The sequence below is a fragment of the Colletotrichum navitas genome (genome assembly GCF_030913465.1).
Source record: "Colletotrichum navitas strain CBS 125086 chromosome Unknown LY79scaffold_13, whole genome shotgun sequence".
In the NCBI taxonomy this organism is placed as follows: domain Eukaryota; kingdom Fungi; phylum Ascomycota; class Sordariomycetes; order Glomerellales; family Glomerellaceae; genus Colletotrichum; species Colletotrichum navitas.
The window spans coordinates 148,040-166,524 of NW_026850559.1; the positions used below are offsets into that span (position 1 = coordinate 148,040).

Consider the following 18,485-nt stretch of genomic DNA (forward strand, 5'->3'; position numbering starts at 1 on the left):
GTGAAATCATGTCTTGTTGCAACCGGCAACCAACCCGCGCCTGAATAAGAATGAACATCCACAGTGGAGTTTGGACTTTTGTCAGAGTTGATTTGCAAGCTAGTCGCGACATTAGTCAAGTGGTCGCAGCTGCAAGAGCCTGGCTGCCACCATGAAAAGAAGAGGTACCTTGCGTTGCAAAAAGCTTCAAGCGTGTTCCATCGATTGTTGGCTCGGGGATGCGAACGTGAACCGAGGGGCACGGGCGGAGATGCCTGACAGTCAAGGCCCAAAGCCACTTCTTCCTAGCCAATCTGTTATTGATGCCTTGAACTTACCCCCCAGCCCCTGTCTAGTCGCGCTAAAAGTCATTTGGCGTCGACGCGTTTCTACGCGAACCCGGCCTGCCATAAGTATCTGCAGCACCTTCTGGGAGCCTGCTGACCTTCTCTCCCCCTCCTGCACAATTCAAACACCACTTACTCTTGACTTCTTCTTCTTCTTCTTCCTGCACCAGATACAATCGTAATCATTGGTGCTTCTGATACCCCTCTTGCACAGTTATCCTTCACGCCTTCGCACTTCCGAGTGGTCTTCGTCTCCTGTGAGACGACAATACAACCCCATTTCCCATATTTCTCACAGCCCTACTAAGGCACAATGTTTGTGAGAAAGCGCGGTGCGTTCAGTCCAGACTTGTGACTCTGAGACCCCGGAGGCTAATTCGGTGCAGATGGACGCCAGGAGCGTGTCCAGTTCGATAAGATCACTGCCAGAGTTTCGAGGCTATGCTATGGCCTCGACATGGACCATGTCGACCCCGTTGCCATTACTCAGAAGGTCATCTCCGGTGTCTATGGCGGAGTCACCACTGTGCAGCTTGACGATTTGGTAAGGATCACCCCTCGCGTCTCGCAAATCGAGTGCTAACAATATCGTGAACAGGCCGCTGAGACTGCTGCCTACATGACCGTCACCCACCCCGACTACGCCATTCTCGCTGCTCGTATCGCAGTCTCCAACCTCCACAAGCAGACCAAAAAGCAATGGTCTTCGGTTGTTAGCGACCTCTATCACTACGTCAACCCCAAGAACAACAAGCCGTCGCCCATGATTGCAAAGGACACATATGACGCCGTCATGAGACATAAGGAGGAGCTTGACTCTGCCATCGTCTACGACCGCGACTTCAACTACCAATACTTCGGCTTCAAGACCTTGGAGAGATCGTACCTACTGAAGCTTGACGGCAAGATTGCCGAGAGACCTCAGCACATGATAATGCGTGTCGCTGTTGGCATCTGGGGCGATGACGTTGAACGCGTCATCGAAACCTACAACCTGATGTCGAGCAAGTTCTTTACTCACGCCTCTCCTACGCTCTTCAACGCCGGCACCCCCCAGGCTCAGCTGTCTTCTTGCTTCCTGGTCGATATGAAGGAGGACTCTATCGAGGGTATCTACGACACCCTCAAGACCTGCGCCATGATCTCCAAAATGGCCGGTGGCATTGGTCTCAATGTCCACCGCATCCGCGCTACCGGCTCTTACATTGCTGGCACCAACGGTACCTCTAACGGTGTCGTTCCCATGCTCCGTGTCTTCAATAATACTGCTCGCTACGTTGACCAGGGTGGCAACAAGCGCCCCGGTGCTTTTGCCATCTACCTTGAGCCTTGGCACGCTGATGTCTTTGACTTCTTGGATCTTCGCAAGAACCATGGCAAGGAGGAGGTCCGCGCCCGTGACCTTTTCCTCGCTCTTTGGATCCCCGATCTGTTCATGAAGAGAGTGGAGAAGAACGGAGACTGGACTCTCATGTGTCCCAACGAGTGCCCTGGTCTTGCCGACTGCTACGGGGAGGAGTTCGAGGCCTTGTACGAGAAGTACGAGCAGATGGGCAAAGGTCGCAAGACCATCAAGGCCCAAAAGCTCTGGTATGCCATTCTCGAGGCTCAGACCGAGACCGGCAACCCCTTCATGCTCTACAAGGATGCTGCCAACCGCAAGAGCAACCAGAAGAACCTGGGTACTATCCGCAGCTCCAACCTCTGTACTGAGATCATCGAGTACTGCGCGCCTGATGAGGTCGCTGTGTGTAACCTGGCCTCGCTCGCCCTGCCCACCTTCGTTGACTACAACGAGGGTGTATACGACTTCCAGAAGCTCCACGAGGTCACCCAGGTCGTTGTTCGCAACCTCAACAGAATTATCGACGTCAACCACTACCCCGTCCAGGAGGCTCGCAATAGCAACATGCGCCACCGCCCCATTGGTCTCGGTGTTCAGGGTCTTGCCGATGCCTTCTTGGCTCTCCGCATGCCCTTTGAGTCCCCCGAAGCTCGCGACCTCAACAAGAAGATATTCGAGACAATCTACCACGCTGCCCTTACCATGTCGGTGCAGTTGGCCAGGGAGGAGGGTCCTTACGAGACGTACGAGGGTTCCCCTGTTTCTCAGGGCATCCTCCAGTACGACATGTGGAATGTCAAGCCCTCGGATCTCTGGGACTGGGATTCTCTGAAGGAGCAGATCAAGCAGCATGGTGTCCGCAACTCTCTGCTTGTCGCTCCCATGCCGACTGCCAGCACCTCTCAGATCTTGGGCAACAACGAGTGCTTCGAGCCCTACACCTCCAATATTTATCAGCGCCGTGTCCTTGCTGGCGAGTTTCAGGTCGTCAACCCTTGGCTCTTGAAGGACCTCGTCGACATGGGCCTGTGGTCTGATGCTATGAAAAACCGTATCATTGCCGAGAACGGTTCTATTCAGAACATCCCCAACATCCCTACCGAGGTCAAAGCACTGTACAAGACCGTTTGGGAAATCTCCCAGCGTACCGTCGTGCAGATGGCTGCCGACCGTGGTGCCTTCATCGACCAGTCGCAGTCGCTTAACATCCACATGAAGGACCCAACTATGGGCAAGATCACCAGCATGCACTTCGCTGGTTGGAAGCTCGGTCTGAAGACGGGCATGTACTACCTGCGCACGCAGGCTGCTGCTGCTCCCATCCAGTTCACCGTCGACCAAGAGGCGTTGAAGGTCGCCGACAGTGCCGTCGGCAAGGTCCTCAAGAAGCGCGCGCCGCCCCCTGGTCATGTCGCTGCCCCCGTCGTGAACGTCCCTCGGCCTATGTACGCCAAGAAGGACTCTTCTGCACAAGACAACGGCATTCCCACACCCAGCGTCACCCCTCCTCCCCCGCGGTCTGCTCCCGCGCAGAAGCCTGATACCATGAAGGCTGATGTGGCTGAGGGTGACAGCCCTCGTGCCCTGCCTACTGAGCCTGCGGAGGCGCTCAAGATCGAGGAGCTCCCCGTCGCCGGGAGCAAGACCCCTGATGTCGAGGACAAGACCGAAGACAGCAAGGAGCGTGAGATGGACATCTACTCCGAGGCTGTTCTTGCCTGTAAGTCATCAAACAAGCAGCATATCAGTTGTTGAAGCATTTGCTAACGTACTCAAAGGTAGCATTGAGAACCCCGAATCCTGCGTCATGTGCAGCGGTTAGAGAGAGCATGAGTAGTAGGCATGATGGATTTTGATGGTTGATGAAACGCGTTGATGGCACATGAGGAGGTTCGGGCATTTTCCTACGTTACCACGTTGGTAATAGTTGGTTTGGGGCTTAAGGGTGGCATTGGTCATGGACACCGTATCTGTAATTGTTTGACGCACAGTGGTCTGCGGAGGCACACTGGCCCGTGGACTTGATTCTTGTGTTGTGTACATCTTGTATTAGCTGCGTATGGATATTCCAGCAGCACACTGTTTGGCGTTTGGGCAGGCAGGATTTATTTGGGTTGGTTGCCCGTCTTTGAGCAGTAAGTAGTAAAATCGTTTTGTTTTCGATTAAAGGGCTTCTGTCGGTGATTGTCAACACCTCTTCAACGGTTCGGAAACACTCCCCCCGAGCACACCCTGTCCTGTCATGCCGATGACAGCAAACAAAACAGCCAGCGAAAGACGCGAAAGACAAGGACAACGTTTGGGTCTGACCAAACCAAACGTATTGCGTAGCGACAACTTCCTTTCGTGTACCCGCCATTCTTCTCCTTCAGCTAGTTGGCCCAGGTAGACATTGCATATTACAAGCGGGAGCTTGCCGAATTACCGATCACAACAACATTGTGGACAAGCTGGAACTCTAAACTGTATAAGAGTAGACAAAGACGGTGGAAATCGTCACGCTTATCAGGCTTCGGGATCGGCTTCCGAACCTGGCCATACACAGACCGACAAGAACATGCCTTGATGATGGCAATAGATGGCAGTACACATCACCGCAAGTTGTCGCTCTCATTTCGGTATTAGTTGGCTCTACTGGCTTCCGCCTTCCGGCCTGAACTGCAGGGGAGACAATGGATGGAGGCGGGAGTGTTGTTACCGGTCCTAAAAGATCAAGGGACCCGCAGCTCGAGCATTCGCTCTCGTGGGGGAGTCGTAGTTTACTTTCCTGGTATCTAAATTGTCGCGTTCCCGCTTTCAGTGTCGGTGAATATTGTTTCTGACTCGCCGACAACAAAGGATTCATCGTATTCAACCGCGTCTTTCGTCGGCCCCATGTGTTGCCAAACCGCAAAGCTCATCTTCGCTAGCAGTAAGCCCGCACTAGGCTATTCTCTCTCGCAAATCTTTCTTCAGAACCTTGAGCTGCTGCCGTCCCAACAACATACTTGCTTACAATCACCGACCCTCATCTTGTCGTAAGGTCTGGCTACTCTCGTGGACATCTTATACCTGGGCCGTTGCTTATTTGTCTCGCAATATTTTCGGCTGCTTGCTTCGTGCCACTTGGGAAGACAACACAAAGGTCGCACTTTCTTAGATAGCACGGAGGTAGGGGGGTGGGCAGGCGGCTGTCTGCTCCTTTATGTAACTCCAAGGGGAGAACATATCTAAAGAAGTATGAAGTGTGAACGGAAGGGTAAAGGGGGTCTGGCATATGGGAGAGGAACGCATAGATCCGCACATGAATTGTAAGTAGTTCAGAAGTCGGCAGGGATGACACACTTTTCTCGATACGCATCGCATATTTGCTACCAGCACATCAGAGTCCCGGCAGGCTCTCTTTGTTTCGTTGGCAAGGCCAGTAAGAGACAGTCAAAGAGTTGGATGATTCCAGCGGTCTCCGGAGCAAGCCGTGATCCATTGTTGGTTCTTAGCGGCCGCGATTGTGGAGCCGGTGGCTGGTGTCGTTCAGATCATCGGGCGAGGTGCGACGTGGATAATATGAATAAGCTACTGAAGAGTCTAGTACGTCAGAGTCTCCTCCCCTCAGAGCTAGGCAATACATAGCGCGATGGGGACGTGTTCAAGACGGGTGTGAAGGTCGAAGTCGTTAACATATCAGAGTTCAATGATTGTTCATTTAGTTGGCAGGCTCATCATCTCTTTTGTCTCGGAGTGCATGACCCGAGATTGCTGCACATTCTCCGACTCTCAAATGTGAGACACCACTGCCATCCAACGATGCTGGGTAAGAGCTAGCTATAGGTTTTCTCGTTCTGGAGGCCAACTGCCTGCATTGGCTTAGCGCTGGGGGCGGGAGAGAAAGAGAAAGAAAAAGGTCAAAATGGTTAGGACTACGGAGTATCCGTACAGTAGGTACTTTTGATTGCGCGACAGATCCTTGCCAAGCTGAGGACGGGACGAGATCCTGCCAAGCGTCCTTAGCAGCAACCAGCCCCTGGTGTGGCCAAAGAGGCAGCGCAACGTTGGGCACCCCCAGAGCGGACGGTACCTGACGGATGTGCCGACACAAAAACCGCGATGCAAAGCTGGTGCCGGTGCTACTGCGTGAGACATGTACGAAGTACTGCCGTGTACAGATCTCCAGGCGCCGCGTTGCCAACATTCTATCGACGAATAGCGCGGTATAGTTGTACCGTAGGCTTTTAGGCCTATTGTGTCTTCAAGCGAGAGCCTAGCTTGGAAATGATGCGTTTGTATGTCATGACAGCAATACGAGTCGGTTTTTTGTTTCTTTACTGGGAGCCAGGTCGACTCGCAGAAAAGCACCAGCTCGCGGTAATTGAGTGTGTGTTCTCATGACAGACAGTAAAAAACAAGTGAGATATGAGATGAACTTGGTTGGAATGCGGGAATTGACTTTTTTCGATTCCCAAATGCCCCCCCCCCCCCCCCCCCCCCCCCCCCTTGTCATTCCCATTTCCCGTCCTTTCCTTTTTGGCAAGCTCTGTCCAATCAAGAGCCCCTAATGACACAGCAGACAGCTCCAGGAACCATTAAGCGAATCAGACGAGGTCTCTGTGTGGTATTGACCTCATTCCCCCTTGGTGCTGCGATGGCCGTGCAATGACGATCCTCACCCCTGCTAGCATCTCTTTCCTTGATTCTAACCATGACTTCCCCTCTATGGCCAAGCAGCATCCGGCCCGCAACGGTGCTTTCTTCCATTGTTACTTGCCATAACCTGCTGTTGTGCATCTTGTCACCGTCACCATGGGCTGACCGCCAAGTTCCAGCTGCCCCTTCCAAGTAGATGGCTGCTCTACGCGGTGAGGTTGCAATAGCATTCACCACAAGGCATTCAAATCAAGACGGTCGCGGTGAAAAAAGCTGCTACGTGTATATCCTGAAGCCGAACGAATCCCGAACGCAAACGTCAAGTCTTACCGCCGCTCAATGTGCCTCCTGCAGGGGAACGCATCCCCTTCTGTTTGCCTGGGAGCATGGAATCGTGCACGAGGAGTAACCAGATTTACTTACAATCAACCCCCCCCCCCCCCCCCCCCCCACCCCGCCCCCAGCCTTCCCAAAAAAACTATCTGATAAAATTGCGGTCAAAGTGGGTCAGAGCTTGGACCAAACAATAACACATGGCACTGCATCTTGTTGTGACTTCTTGGAAGCTTGGATCGGGATTTTCAGCAGCTGTGTTTAATTATGAGCCGGCTGGGGATTGCAGGAGACTCGGTCTTAGCCAGGATCACGTTCGAGCCCGGAAGCAGGACACGGCTTCAACACTTCTTTGTGATGAGCCCGTGTTGACCCGCAACAGCAGGGCGTCGAGGCATTGCATTGAGACACCTCGACGGGAGCTAATCCCTCCGTGTAAATAGATAGCGCAACCTCTTGTTGTTGTTGTTCAAGGCGAGGTATCAGCTGCTTGCCTTTCAAGGAAAAGCGTAACCAGTTTTCTGCCGGTCTGCCAGCCACCGGGCCGGTGACTCTCAGATCTTGGCAGCGGCTTTGAATCAAGATGCAGCCCGGCATCTGTGGCTGAAGTATGATTTCTTCAGCAGGGTTTTTTGCCAGAGCTACGTGGAGCAATAAGCTTTGCATGGGGCCGAGAGTTGTGGACGTCAATCCGGCGCCATTCTACTGCAGCACTAGACGAATGATACAATGTCAGATATCCACACCGGCAGACTACTACTACCTTGGCTCCGGGTGGCCTCTCATTTGCTGGCTAGCGCCATGTCAACGTCAGAGCAAGCGCAAGAGGCAAATCCAGCAGTGTGCAAGGGTAATATTTGGTGACGCTCATCGATGACAGATGCCACTTGCGTACTGTACCACAACAAGGCCCGACAACTTCAAGCCAGATCAACAGGGTACCTAGGTAGGTAGGTAGGTAGATAGCTACACCCAGTCTCGGGGTGGGAAAGAGCAGCATCGGGTTCACAGCTCGCGCCTGCTTCCAGTTTGTAGCCCAACTGCGTTTCCACGCCTGACACCCCAATTGATTTAAACCCGGGAAGGCACCTCCTATCCCCTTCTTGTTTACCTGCTTCACCCTATTCATCTCCAACCCAGGTACTCTAATCCACGTGACCTTTTGTACGGCGTGTTAGAATAATAACAGTCACACCTATCAACCAAGACGCCTCGACTCATCACCCTGCTTCACCCAGACCACACTTTTCCTGTCAACAATACACTTCCGTTATCGAAACCCTTCCAGAGCACACTTCTCGACAGTCTTCAGACTCAGCAAAACATACAATTCACCAACCCCAATCGCAGGTAAGTCAACACATAACTAATGTCTCTCCGTCACAAACTCCTTGGGAAAGGTGGTTGATCACTTGCGGGCTCCCTTTGCATTCCCAACTCCCTTCACTCGCCCGTTTAGCTTGGTGTGGGTTCTGCCTACTCAATCACCGGGTGAATAAGAAACAATCCAGCAGCACGGGAAAGTGCGCGCTCCTGCGCAATTTCAATCCTGTTCTCGTTCTCGTTCTTTCCTTCCCCGGTTACACTGCACCTTCGCTCATTCGCGGCTTCCCAAACTTGCGTTACACTTGTTACCCTTCACAACCAGGCTACCCTCCACTACCTTTTTCTTTTTCCTTTTCCCACCAGCACAAAGAATTCTTCTTTTCCCACTTCCACTTCATCATCTCTCTCATTCTACAGTATCGCCAGCCTTTGCGCTATCGTCTCCTCAAGAACAAACGCTCTTTTCCCCAGGTATTCCTGCTTCCTTGTTCCCATTGCCCTTACATTTGCGCTGGTTATTTCTTGGCCTCAACTCTGCCACGACATTTCGAGTTTCTCTGACCCTTTGTCTGCGCAGGTTCACATCGTCGACATCAGTTGTCACACTTCGCTCACTCCACTCAGACTTACAGTTCCATACACCGGCAATCATTCACAATGAAGTCTGTCATCTACCTCGGTGTTGGCCTTCTGTCCGGTGCCTTGGCTCAGAGCCTCGCTGGCTGCGGTGTAAGCGTACTCACTTGTTTCTACTCTTGGCACCTCTCTCTCTCTGTCTCTCTCGCTTTGCCTCGATCGCAGCAGGATTTGGTCACATGGAAAAAGTGTGCTCCGATTCTGGGCGGTTCTTGGGATTGAAATTTGCGTGTCTCAAAGCACTAATGATTCTGACCTGTTTTTCTACACAGAGCACCTGCATCCAGAACATGCAAAGCCTTGCCACCAACCTTGGTTGCACTGCTGGCGATACCGCCTGTCTCTGCCGCAACCCTGACTTCACCTACGGCATTCGTGACTGCTCTTTTCAGTCTTGCCAGCAATCTGGTGACGCCCAGCAGGCTGTTGCCGCCGGCATTGAGCTTTGCCGCCGTAAGTGACACTTTCCATTTCCAAGCTTGGCTCTTTGGGACTAACAACAAACCCAGAGGCTGGCGTTGCCGTTGAGGCCACCCCCGGTGTCACTGTCACTCAGCCCGCTGGCTCTGCGACCGCCACGGCCGCCCCTGTCGTCTCTTCGATGTTCTCTGTCATCACCTCTGGTGGCAGCACCCTCACCACCCTTGTTGGTGAGACCACCATCACCCCCTCTGTCTCTGGCGGCAGTGCGGTTGCGACTCCCAGCCCGGTCACTACCTCGTCCTTCACCACTGTCATCACCAGTGACGGATCTACCATCACTTCTGTTGGCGAGACCACCATCTTGGGTGTTGCTGGTGTCCCTGTCACTACCGCTCCGATTGTTAGCACCATCACCGATGGTGACACTGTTGTCACCTCCACCATTGGCATGACCACCATCCTGTCCACTCCCACTGGCTCCGACGCCTCCAGCGCCGTTTCCAGTCAGGCCAGTGATGCCTCGGAGGCTTCTACCGCTACTCCCACGGAGACCCAGAGCGAGGGTGCCACTGCGACCGAGAGTGGCCAGGCCACCAGCACCTCTAAGACCGGCAACGTAAGTCACCCGAGACCCCCAATATATTCATCTATCAGTCGATGCTGATAGTCCTTCACTTAGGCTGCCAAGCAGACTGCTGTCCCGGTTGCTGGCTTCTTGGCCGCTGCTGGCTTCGCAGCCATGCTCATCTAAGCTTTCTACTTAGATGACTTGAACTTTCTTGCTTTTCTACGCGCATATTGCGGCAAATACCCGTCTAGACCCATAATCTTGGTTTCGACGTCCCGATTCATCCTCGCCTTTCTACCAATATGAACCTGACACGACACGGTTGTGATGGGCACATCTTAGAGAAATGGAGTGGGAAGATGAGATGCTGAAACGTGGGTGGTCGGAATTTTTTCGGGGGTCAAACAGACACTTTATGAGTTTTCTGGCGGTCGTTTTTCAGGCGGCAATGAACGATGGATTGATGATACGAATGGCTCTACATCGGGAACGTAATGACGTAACGGGTGATATCCACAGAGGTTTTGACAGCCATCAAAGGCATATTGCAGGCATTTTGGCCATCAAATGGTGGTGAAGGAAGGTTGTTGGGGATGTCTCGTCCAAAAGTAGCAACACTTTTCTCCGCTAGTTGATGAAGCAAGCAGCGGCTGCTCATCGTATCCTCGCGGTCCCGTTGTGATATATTCCGTTCCAGTCCACTTGTTCAAAATCTGGTTCGTGACGTGGGAGGGCTGCACATAATCAGCTGCTCCGCAGTGCCTCGAGGGTATCATGCTAAATATTTACACTATCTGTGTCAAGTTACACACACACACACACACACCATGTCTCACGCCTGCTGCCCTTTGAGGAGCGCCAACTTGGCAGCGAGGCTTGCCTTGACGTATTCATCACTCTCCGAGTCGGACCCGGAGCTGCTCGTCGTGCTGTCGTCATCCTCCTCGCCCAGGCTTTCCTCGGCGATGATCTGCTCGACGGCGGCGGCGAACCTATCGACGTCGCCGTCGGGCACATCGCTCTCCTCCCCGTCGCTCGGCAGCTCGCCGTCTTCGAGGTGGCGGCGCGCCCTCTTGCCCCCCTTGGCGCCGCCCTTCTTGCCCGGCACCTGGGTCTCGGGTTTCCGCTTCTGCGGCACGAGCCGCACCGGTTTCGCTTCCTCCAGGAGGAAGCTGGGCAGCGCGGCGCCGGCCTCGACGACGTAGAGTGTGGGAAACTCGAGGACCGTTATGTCGCGCAGCGCGTCGCCTAGGGGCGCCGCGGCGTCGACTGCGTGCACGACGGTCTGGCCCGCCGCAGACGTCGCGGCGGACGTCGTGCCCGCGAGGTAGAAGGCGTATCGGCCCTTCTGTGCCTCCTCCTCTTTTGTCGTGCCAGTGTAGGGGGCCACGCCGGTGTGGGGTGTCCACGCGCCGCGCGCGGCGGTCTGCATACAGAAGCGGCCCGGGTGCCAGGAGCCCGTCTCCGTGTTCTGGGCCGTGGCGAGGGACTGGCCCGGCTTGTGCTGGTGTTTGCGTCGCTTCTTCGAGCGGCCCGTATTGACGTGGGCTCCGTCCTGCGCTTCTTCTTCTTCGTCGTCGCCGTCGTCGTCGCCGCGCTGCTGGCGCTGGCGTTCCTTCCTTGCCTGCTCGTCGTGAAAGAACCTTTGGGCCGCGGCGAAGGCCTTGTACAACGGCATGTCGTCAAACGCCTTGGCCAGTATTCTCTTGGTTTGCCTCTTGGCTTCGTCCCCTCCTTTCTGCCGCTCCGGTGTCTCGGACTCGGATGGGACGAGCAGCCACTCGACCTGCCAGTTGATCCTGCCCGAAGCCTTGCTAAAGTTCGTGCTGTTCTCCCTCTGTCTCACCATGCCCACCGGCGCGCGCCTCAGCAGGATGCCGAAACGGCTCAACCTCTTCTTGAACGGCATCGACGTGAGCGCGTCCTGCCTCGCCCCGCCGGCGTCGCCCTTCAGCACCTCTGTCACGAGGACTCTCTTCTTGCGGCCGTCCCGGCCCGTCTTCCACTGCACGCTGCGGACCTCGATGGGCCTCAGTTCCTCCGGGCGCAGAAGCTGCCTCTCCTCGACGATCTCCTTTTCTGAGCGCTGCACGGCGCGCTCGATGCCCGAGAGGAAGTTGAAGTCGTGGTCGACGCCGGCAGCGGTCTTGAGCTTTGAGGGCGGCACGTAGGCCGTTGCATCGCGGATGCCGTTGCACGAGGACCACACCTTGTGGCGCTTTGTGCAGGCGAGGGAGCAGGTGCGGGTCGTGCAGCGCGGGCACTTGTATCGGGGGGGTTCGGTGTGGCAGATTGCGCAGAGACTGGTGAGGAGGGGGTCGGTCATGGCCGCTTCCTATTGTGAGAATTGGAGAGAGAGAGAGAGAGAGAGAGAGAGAGAGAGAGAAGGGCGGTTTTGTAAGGTCGGTACTCTCAGGGCTGTATGCTGTATTAATTTGAATTGATGAAGAGTCCAGTGCGCAGCTCAATTGCTTGTCGAGTACGCCGTATTGAAGGATGCAATGATGAGGCAGACTGGGAGGCAGATCGCTCTGGAACTTTTTCTGTTATCTCAGGCTTATCGGTGACGGGTGACCAGCATGACGGTTCCAGCCAAGGTGAAACCTTTTCCCGGCCCCGTCCAACAGTCAACTCAACCGCGGCCATCGCGCACTCTCTATCAAATGGCAATTTTCCAGTGGTGATGTTGTCACGATATTTCGAAACATTAACTTGATACCAGCACATTTCTTTGGGTAGAGACTTGCGGGCGTGTGACGGGAGGTCTTCCGCTCAAGAAACAGCAGCTGCTCTTCACACTGGCTTCCATGAAACTCCCTTCCCCAGGTGGATGGGCTCCCATACGGCAGTGGCAAGGGTGCGGTGCGTACGAATGCATTTTAGCCTCGAGAATACCTCAGCGGTTGGTTGTGTGTGGGTGTAACCACTTCATTCTGACCGCTAGGAACACCTAGTCCGCCACTCTATAGCTTAATCTGATTACTCTATTTCCACACCGGGTACCTAGTTGGAGGGCGTTGCTCGCGACAGTGACTGGCATTGCACAGCCAGGGTCGCCCCGCCATTTTATAGTTTTCCAACTGCATGTTTAGCAAATGGGAGATAATCCCGGCAACAGTAGCTGGGCCGATGACGTAGGGGAGCAGGTTCTCAAGGGCCGGATTCAGTGTTGTGTCCGTATCAACCAGTCGGATACCAGGTCTTTTATATTTTCGTTTCTCGCCCAGGCATAGCGGTAAGTTACACACCTTCACCATAGAAACGACGAGTAAAATACGTGCGCTAGGACGAGAGTGGCTTTCCAAGGAAGTACCTACTGTCCATTACTATCACAGCATCAGTCAACATGGGATGACGTTTCATCCTAGAACTCTTGCTGGTTTGTATTGGATTGTGGGCAACAGGTGTGAACTGAAGATAGCTAAAGATTTTCACCCTCGTAAGATACAAATGATATAATAATCGTGAGGGCATACGGCCCGTCCTCCAAGTGAGCACTGTTCAATTATCCCAGTACGAAACAGATCGGACGTTTGTCTCCAGGAAAGATGACAAAGAAAACTAGGGGGAAAAACCAACGCCGGACACGAAAATAAGATGTCCACGATCGCCAGCCGCAAAAAGGTATAAGATAAAAAGAAAGAGAAAAAAGGGTGAAAAAGACAAGAATATGCACAAGTCGGTAGATCATCCGCCCCATCGACCAGAGAAAAAAAAAAAAAAAAAAGGTCTCCAGGTCGCTTGCCGCCCCGAATGACTTATGGCCTGACCGCTCTCAAAGAAGGCAGATTAGCGGGTTCCGCCAAGGGCACTGATCCGAGCGCCGGATGGGCGGTGGATGAGGCTGTCGGTGTGCTTGCCGACAGCTGGTTGAGGCATCGCCTCGGACTCGCTGCGCTCCTCATCGAAGTCCTCCTCGTCCTCGACGATCTTGGTGGGAATGTCCTGATGGATCATGTACTGCTGGCTCGACCTCTCAGGGGTCGCGGCACTGGAGGCGAAGGACATCGCCGTGCTGCTTCGGTTGGGGACCAGGTCCGGGGTAGGGGGGATGCTGGATATCCGACCGTTGGCGGGGTGCAGAAGGCTGTCGTCGCCTATGTCGGACGTCGCGTTTGACTGGGTCTCGTGGCCGTCGTCGCTGTGAGCGCCCGACAGGTTGCTGCGACGGCGCTGAGCGCGAAGTCTGGCAGCGCTGGCGGCACGCTCGTCGAAGTCTGCGTCCTGGGCGAGCTGCAGGCCTTCGACGGCGGCTTGGCATTGCTCGGCAATGTTTCGGATAATGTGCGCAATGGCATCTGTCTTATCCTTGAGGTGACGGTCGGCCACATCCTTGAAACTCGAGGTAGAGAGTCTCTTGTTTGCCTCAGCGGCAGCGGAGAGGAGACGAGCCTGGTTGGCGTCCGCATCCCTAGGCGCCACGCCATCCTCGCCAACCTCGGGCTCGAAGCCCTCCTCAATCTCACGCTCCAAGTCATCAGGCTTGGTAAGGGACTGGACGAGGTGCTCCATGTGGTGGCTCTGCCCACCGATCAGGCTGCGAAGGTGCAGCACCACGCGACGAGCCTCGTCACGTTGTCTGAGGATAGTCATGTTGGTGTGCTGAAGAGCGGCAAGCTCCTTCTTGTTGCGCTTGCGCTCACGTTCAAGCTCCTCTGCGATCTCCTGCTGAAGGACGAGAGCCTCGAGGGCGTCGTCACGCTGTTTCTCAGTGGCACCCAGACGGACGTTGAGGCGGCCGTTGTCATCCTTCTGTTGGTCAATGAGACTTGCGAGACGTCTGTTCTCCCTCTTGTGCGTCTCAATCTTGGCCTTGAGGTCCTGGGTCTCCTTGGTGAGCTGCTCAGCGAACGCCTGAAACTTGAGAAACTAATCATGACAGTTAGCACATTCCCCACGCCGATCATGTGTACAGAAAACCAACCTGCTGCTTCCAGCTCTCTAGCTCCTCGTTGAGGTAGTTGTTACGCTTTGTAACCTTGTTGAGCTCGGTATCCATGCGGCCCTTGAGGTTGATGAAATCTTGCCAGGCTTCGAGAGCGTCGCGAGAGTACTGATTCCTCTCACGAACAATCTCGTTGAGATGCCTCATTGAGACCTTGGTCATCAAAGGCTTCTTGACAGAGCCACCGAAAACAGCCTTAATGCCGGTGTTACGGCCCATCTTCTCGCAAACATGGTCCATGACGGCCATGACGGAATCCTGGTTCCACCACTCGGGGTCCTGGATGGACTCAACTTCCCCACGCATAACGATGATTTGACCGGCAGGGACAAGCTTGCCGCCGCCATAAGCAGATCGTAGATGGGGGGGGACGCCGGAAGGGGTGACATCGCCGTTGAGGGACTGAGTGAGACGAGTGACAAACTTATTGCGTTGGCTAGGGTTAAGTGCGGTCGGAGGGCTAGAGGTGAGCACGAAGTTACGATCGAGGTCAACAACCAGGGCATCAGTCGGAGCGGTAAAGAGAGAGCGGCACTCGGCGGTGATACCAAGGATATAAGGGCCAGGCTCCTGGACCAAGTCCTTGGCGTGACGAGCGTGAACAACAGGGACATAAAGACCGCTCCACTCATAAACGCGAACGCAGTACCGGATAGTCTCGGCAGCCATTGTAAGCATAGCCGGATAGTGGCTCACGAAGATGATGCGACGAGTCGGCGAGATGGCGGCCTCGACGACGCCGACAATGTTGGGAATAGACAGGCAGCAAAACAGCGGCCACATGGCAAAGTTCTGGAAGCCGGTGGGCGAGGAAGGGAACTGGTAGCAGAGGGCGTAGTCCTTCATGTCAATGCGAACCAGATCGTTGAGTCTTGGAGCCGGGAAGCTGAGGATGCGAGAAACCTCCTCGGCGTGAAACAAATTGGTCGCCTTGTTCCAGTGGATCCACATGCCTCGCAAGTAGTCTCCCAGAAGGTTGTAAAGCGGGTACCGAGACAAAAACGACAAGCAGTAAGGAATCCAATACGTCTCGTCGGGGTTGTCATAGTAATCGGGCTCCGTTCGCTTGCGCAAGTCGCGGATGGTCTCGGCCCTCTTTTCATCGGCTCGCGACCAGACACGGAGACAGATGCCGTACAAGGTGTGAGAGGAATCCTGCTGCAAAACGAAGGCGTGATGAACGCAGTGAGGTTGGCTGCGGCCAGTGCAAATCTCAACATCGTGGGGAAAGCAAGCCTTCAATTTGTAAGCCAAAACTCGGAACAAGGTGGCAAAAAATCAGGTTACTTACGCGCATAGCAGCATGCAGAGACCTCGCGATCTCGTTATCCTGCTCCAGCCTAGGACTGCTTCCGAGAATTTCGGGGAGCCAGAATTGACCAACAGCTCCCTTCATGTGGCCAATCTTGCCCTGGGCGGGCGCAGGAGCCTTGACCCATTGGGAAGGTTCTCTGCCAACACCACATACCATGTAGGCGTGGGTAAGCGTCTTGGGGGTCCGCTGCTGGGGTTTTGAGTTCAGGGTAGAGGGAATCGGCTGGGTGATGCGTGAGTGGAGGGAAGAGGTGCGGCTCGGAATGATCAGGCTGGTGTCGCCTTGATCACGAGTGGTAGGTCGGCCATCGCGGTCGCTAGTCCGGGGGCGAGTAAAGGACGAGTGTGCGTGCAAAGAAGGCGCCATTTCGTCGGGTATTGTTCGTCGTTAAGAAGAAAAGTAGGTCGAAGAGTTGTAGTTGGATCGTAGAGAGTGAGAAGGCGGCCAGGGAGGTATATGTTCCAGGCGGCGCACGAGGTGACCAGCGTGTCGAAGGGAAAGGCGAGGATGGAACCGCCGGTTTCGAACTGAAGGCAAGCTACCCGGAGAGCAAGCTCTCGTCACGGATTTGTCGTCGAGTGCGTTGATCAAAAGGCCGCCATTCGAAAGGAGCCTCTTGACATAGCAAAGTCGATTGTCTCTGGTCTGGTCGTAGCGACAGTTGAGGCTCAGGCACAGACGAGTAGGTTGACTGACTTGACTACTCAGTGACAGGTGGGGTGGAAGAGAAGAAACAAGAGAAGAGGGACGAAGAGGAAGAAATTGGAGACGAGACAAGAAGAAGCAGTCCGGGTTGAGGTAAAAGGAGAAACTGACTGTGCGTGTTAGGGGGGGGGGGGGGGGGGGGGTGGAGGGGGCAGCGGATTAGAGACCGGGGCCTGCGGGAGGGGTGTGGAGAGAAAGAGAGACAGAGAGAAGAAAACAGAGGCAGGTGGCCAGAAACCGAGGGTGTGCCACTGGCGGGCGAGCTAAGATAGAGTGAAAAGGGGGACCAAGCACCGCTGGAAGCGGAAGTGAACGGTCAGGAGCAGCTACAGCAACAGAAGAAACGGCCGGCCGGGGAATGAAAGCCTGCAGCCAACGTGCGGCGCAGCGAGGTACACTAGGTACGGTGCTCCGTGCCTGGCTTGATGCAGGTTCCAATGGATGGTCGCTTTCCAAGCAAGGTACCGGCACACTATGCGCACTCTTTGGGGGAAGCTGAATGCAGTCAGCTCGGATGCAGCCAACTGCAGGTTTTAGCGAGCCAAAGGGTAGCCAAGGAGAAGGGTGAGATAAAATGGTACGTGATATGGAGATACTGTACGAATAGAGATAGAGAGAGTACAGCAAGAGCGGGTTGCAGAAACGGATAGCAATGGGGCAAAAGGACGGAAGTGCAAGGGTCCATGCACCTGCAGAAAGCGTCGCGTTGCCGGTGCCACCACCAGTCGACCAGGGGAGGTGCTAATACGGCATGTAGGTAGGTACTGTATGTATCGCAGGTACAAAGTACGTATACACATGTTACGCGTGGTAAGAGGGAGTGCTCGAATATCCGTACAATTACAGCGATTGACTGGACGGGCCGGGGTTTGATGACAAGAGCTGATGGGCAACCACGACATACCCACCAAGCCAAGAGCGGGCCAGATGGAGACCGGGGCAACGTGGGACTCGATGCTGCTCATGGATGGAATGGGATGGCCCAGTGGGTCCTACGATGAACGGGGGTGAGGGGCCATTCCACAGGGGGGTTGACTCTTGCAGGCTTCGGGGCTTCAGGCCTCGTTTTGGGCGCTGCAAGGCGTTGCAGGTGTTGGACGTCAGACTCCCTCCTTCGGCACTGCACATCGTGCGTGATATTGGGGACTCGGGGAAGCCGCGGGCGCCCAATACGCGTTGTGTGCAAGTGTGGTCTAGAACCTACCAACGTAGACGCTGTAGGTCTCGCGGCCAGGTCGTCGATGTCTAGCAAGATGCTCCTGTCGTCGCCATGGCGGGGAACCGTTTGCCATCCTACCCAACTTTCTTCATTGATTCTTTGTCAAGGGTTGTATTGACAATACGACTTTAAAATAGAATCCCACCGGGGCCGTGACTAAGGCAGGCGATTTGACAAACAAGCTGTTGATAATTAGAGCTAGGGCTAGCTGGTTGGCAGTTCCCCCGGCCTCCTCGAAACTCTTCCGGCCCGATATTTGTCGTCCTCGGTGCTGTGCAAACGGTCAGACGGAAGCGGGAGACGACGGATATGTGTCGTCACGGGGAGACGGGACAGAAGAATGGAAAGGGGCCACCACCAGAGCCAAACAACCAAATCAGGCCAGAAACCAGACAGAAGGACCGCTAGAAGAAGCAGCGAAGCGAGACAAGCCAAGGCAAGACACGGCAAGACAAGTCTAAACAAGTCAAGACAAAACCAGACATGACATATAGTATCCGTATACGGTAGTAGCAGAGTGAGAGGGGGAAACATGGAGCTCGGGCCCCCTTTCCAGGTAGGTAGATGCTAAACTAGGTATGTACGAAAACCGGTTGCCTCATTGCATGCATTGCAGTAAAAAGAGAAGGAAGAAAAAGAAGGGAAAAAAAGAAGGAAAAAAAGAAGGAAAAAAGGAAGGAAAAAAGGGGGGGGGCGCACAAAGCACGAATGCCACAGTCCTGTC

General features: G+C 54.6%; 6 protein-coding genes across 6 annotated transcripts; 2 read left to right on the forward strand and 4 right to left on the reverse strand.

Moving 5' to 3' along the window:
- The first annotated feature begins 363 nt into the window (after nucleotides 1-363).
- On the forward strand, nucleotides 364-3,812 carry LY79DRAFT_601959 (ribonucleotide reductase). Its single transcript, XM_060561850.1, has 4 exons — nucleotides 364-658; nucleotides 713-870; nucleotides 925-3,391; nucleotides 3,450-3,812. Exons 1-4 carry the CDS (start codon nucleotides 640-642, stop codon nucleotides 3,491-3,493), a joined length of 2,688 nt encoding a protein of 895 aa, XP_060416924.1. The 5' UTR covers nucleotides 364-639; the 3' UTR covers nucleotides 3,494-3,812.
- Nucleotides 3,813-5,182: 1,370 nt separating this feature from the next.
- On the reverse strand, nucleotides 5,183-6,033 carry LY79DRAFT_74970 (uncharacterized protein). Its single transcript, XM_060565100.1, has one exon. It carries the CDS (start codon nucleotides 5,837-5,839, stop codon nucleotides 5,354-5,356), a length of 486 nt encoding a protein of 161 aa, XP_060416925.1. The 5' UTR covers nucleotides 5,840-6,033; the 3' UTR covers nucleotides 5,183-5,353.
- Nucleotides 6,034-8,685: 2,652 nt separating this feature from the next.
- LY79DRAFT_75019 (CFEM domain-containing protein) lies at nucleotides 8,686-9,842 on the forward strand. The gene is made up of 3 exons (XM_060565102.1): nucleotides 8,686-9,039; nucleotides 9,096-9,625; nucleotides 9,689-9,842. Exons 1-3 carry the CDS (start codon nucleotides 8,766-8,768, stop codon nucleotides 9,758-9,760), a joined length of 876 nt encoding a protein of 291 aa, XP_060416926.1. The 5' UTR covers nucleotides 8,686-8,765; the 3' UTR covers nucleotides 9,761-9,842.
- Nucleotides 9,843-10,282: 440 nt separating this feature from the next.
- Nucleotides 10,283-12,086, reverse strand: LY79DRAFT_75011 (HIT zinc finger protein). The gene has a single exon (XM_060565101.1). It carries the CDS (start codon nucleotides 11,901-11,903, stop codon nucleotides 10,410-10,412), a length of 1,494 nt encoding a protein of 497 aa, XP_060416927.1. The 5' UTR covers nucleotides 11,904-12,086; the 3' UTR covers nucleotides 10,283-10,409.
- Nucleotides 12,087-13,286: 1,200 nt separating this feature from the next.
- Nucleotides 13,287-16,630, reverse strand: LY79DRAFT_627047 (DENN domain-containing protein). Its single transcript, XM_060562119.1, has 3 exons — nucleotides 15,814-16,630; nucleotides 14,502-15,758; nucleotides 13,287-14,446 (listed from the first exon to the last, which is right to left on the reverse strand). Exons 1-3 carry the CDS (start codon nucleotides 16,201-16,203, stop codon nucleotides 13,367-13,369), a joined length of 2,727 nt encoding a protein of 908 aa, XP_060416928.1. The 5' UTR covers nucleotides 16,204-16,630; the 3' UTR covers nucleotides 13,287-13,366.
- Nucleotides 16,631-17,837: 1,207 nt separating this feature from the next.
- On the reverse strand, nucleotides 17,838-18,459 carry LY79DRAFT_545086 (uncharacterized protein). The gene has a single exon (XM_060557154.1). The coding sequence runs from the start codon at nucleotides 18,293-18,295 to the stop codon at nucleotides 17,966-17,968; it is 330 nt and encodes a 109-aa protein (XP_060416929.1). The 5' UTR covers nucleotides 18,296-18,459; the 3' UTR covers nucleotides 17,838-17,965.
- Nucleotides 18,460-18,485: the final 26 nt, after the last annotated feature.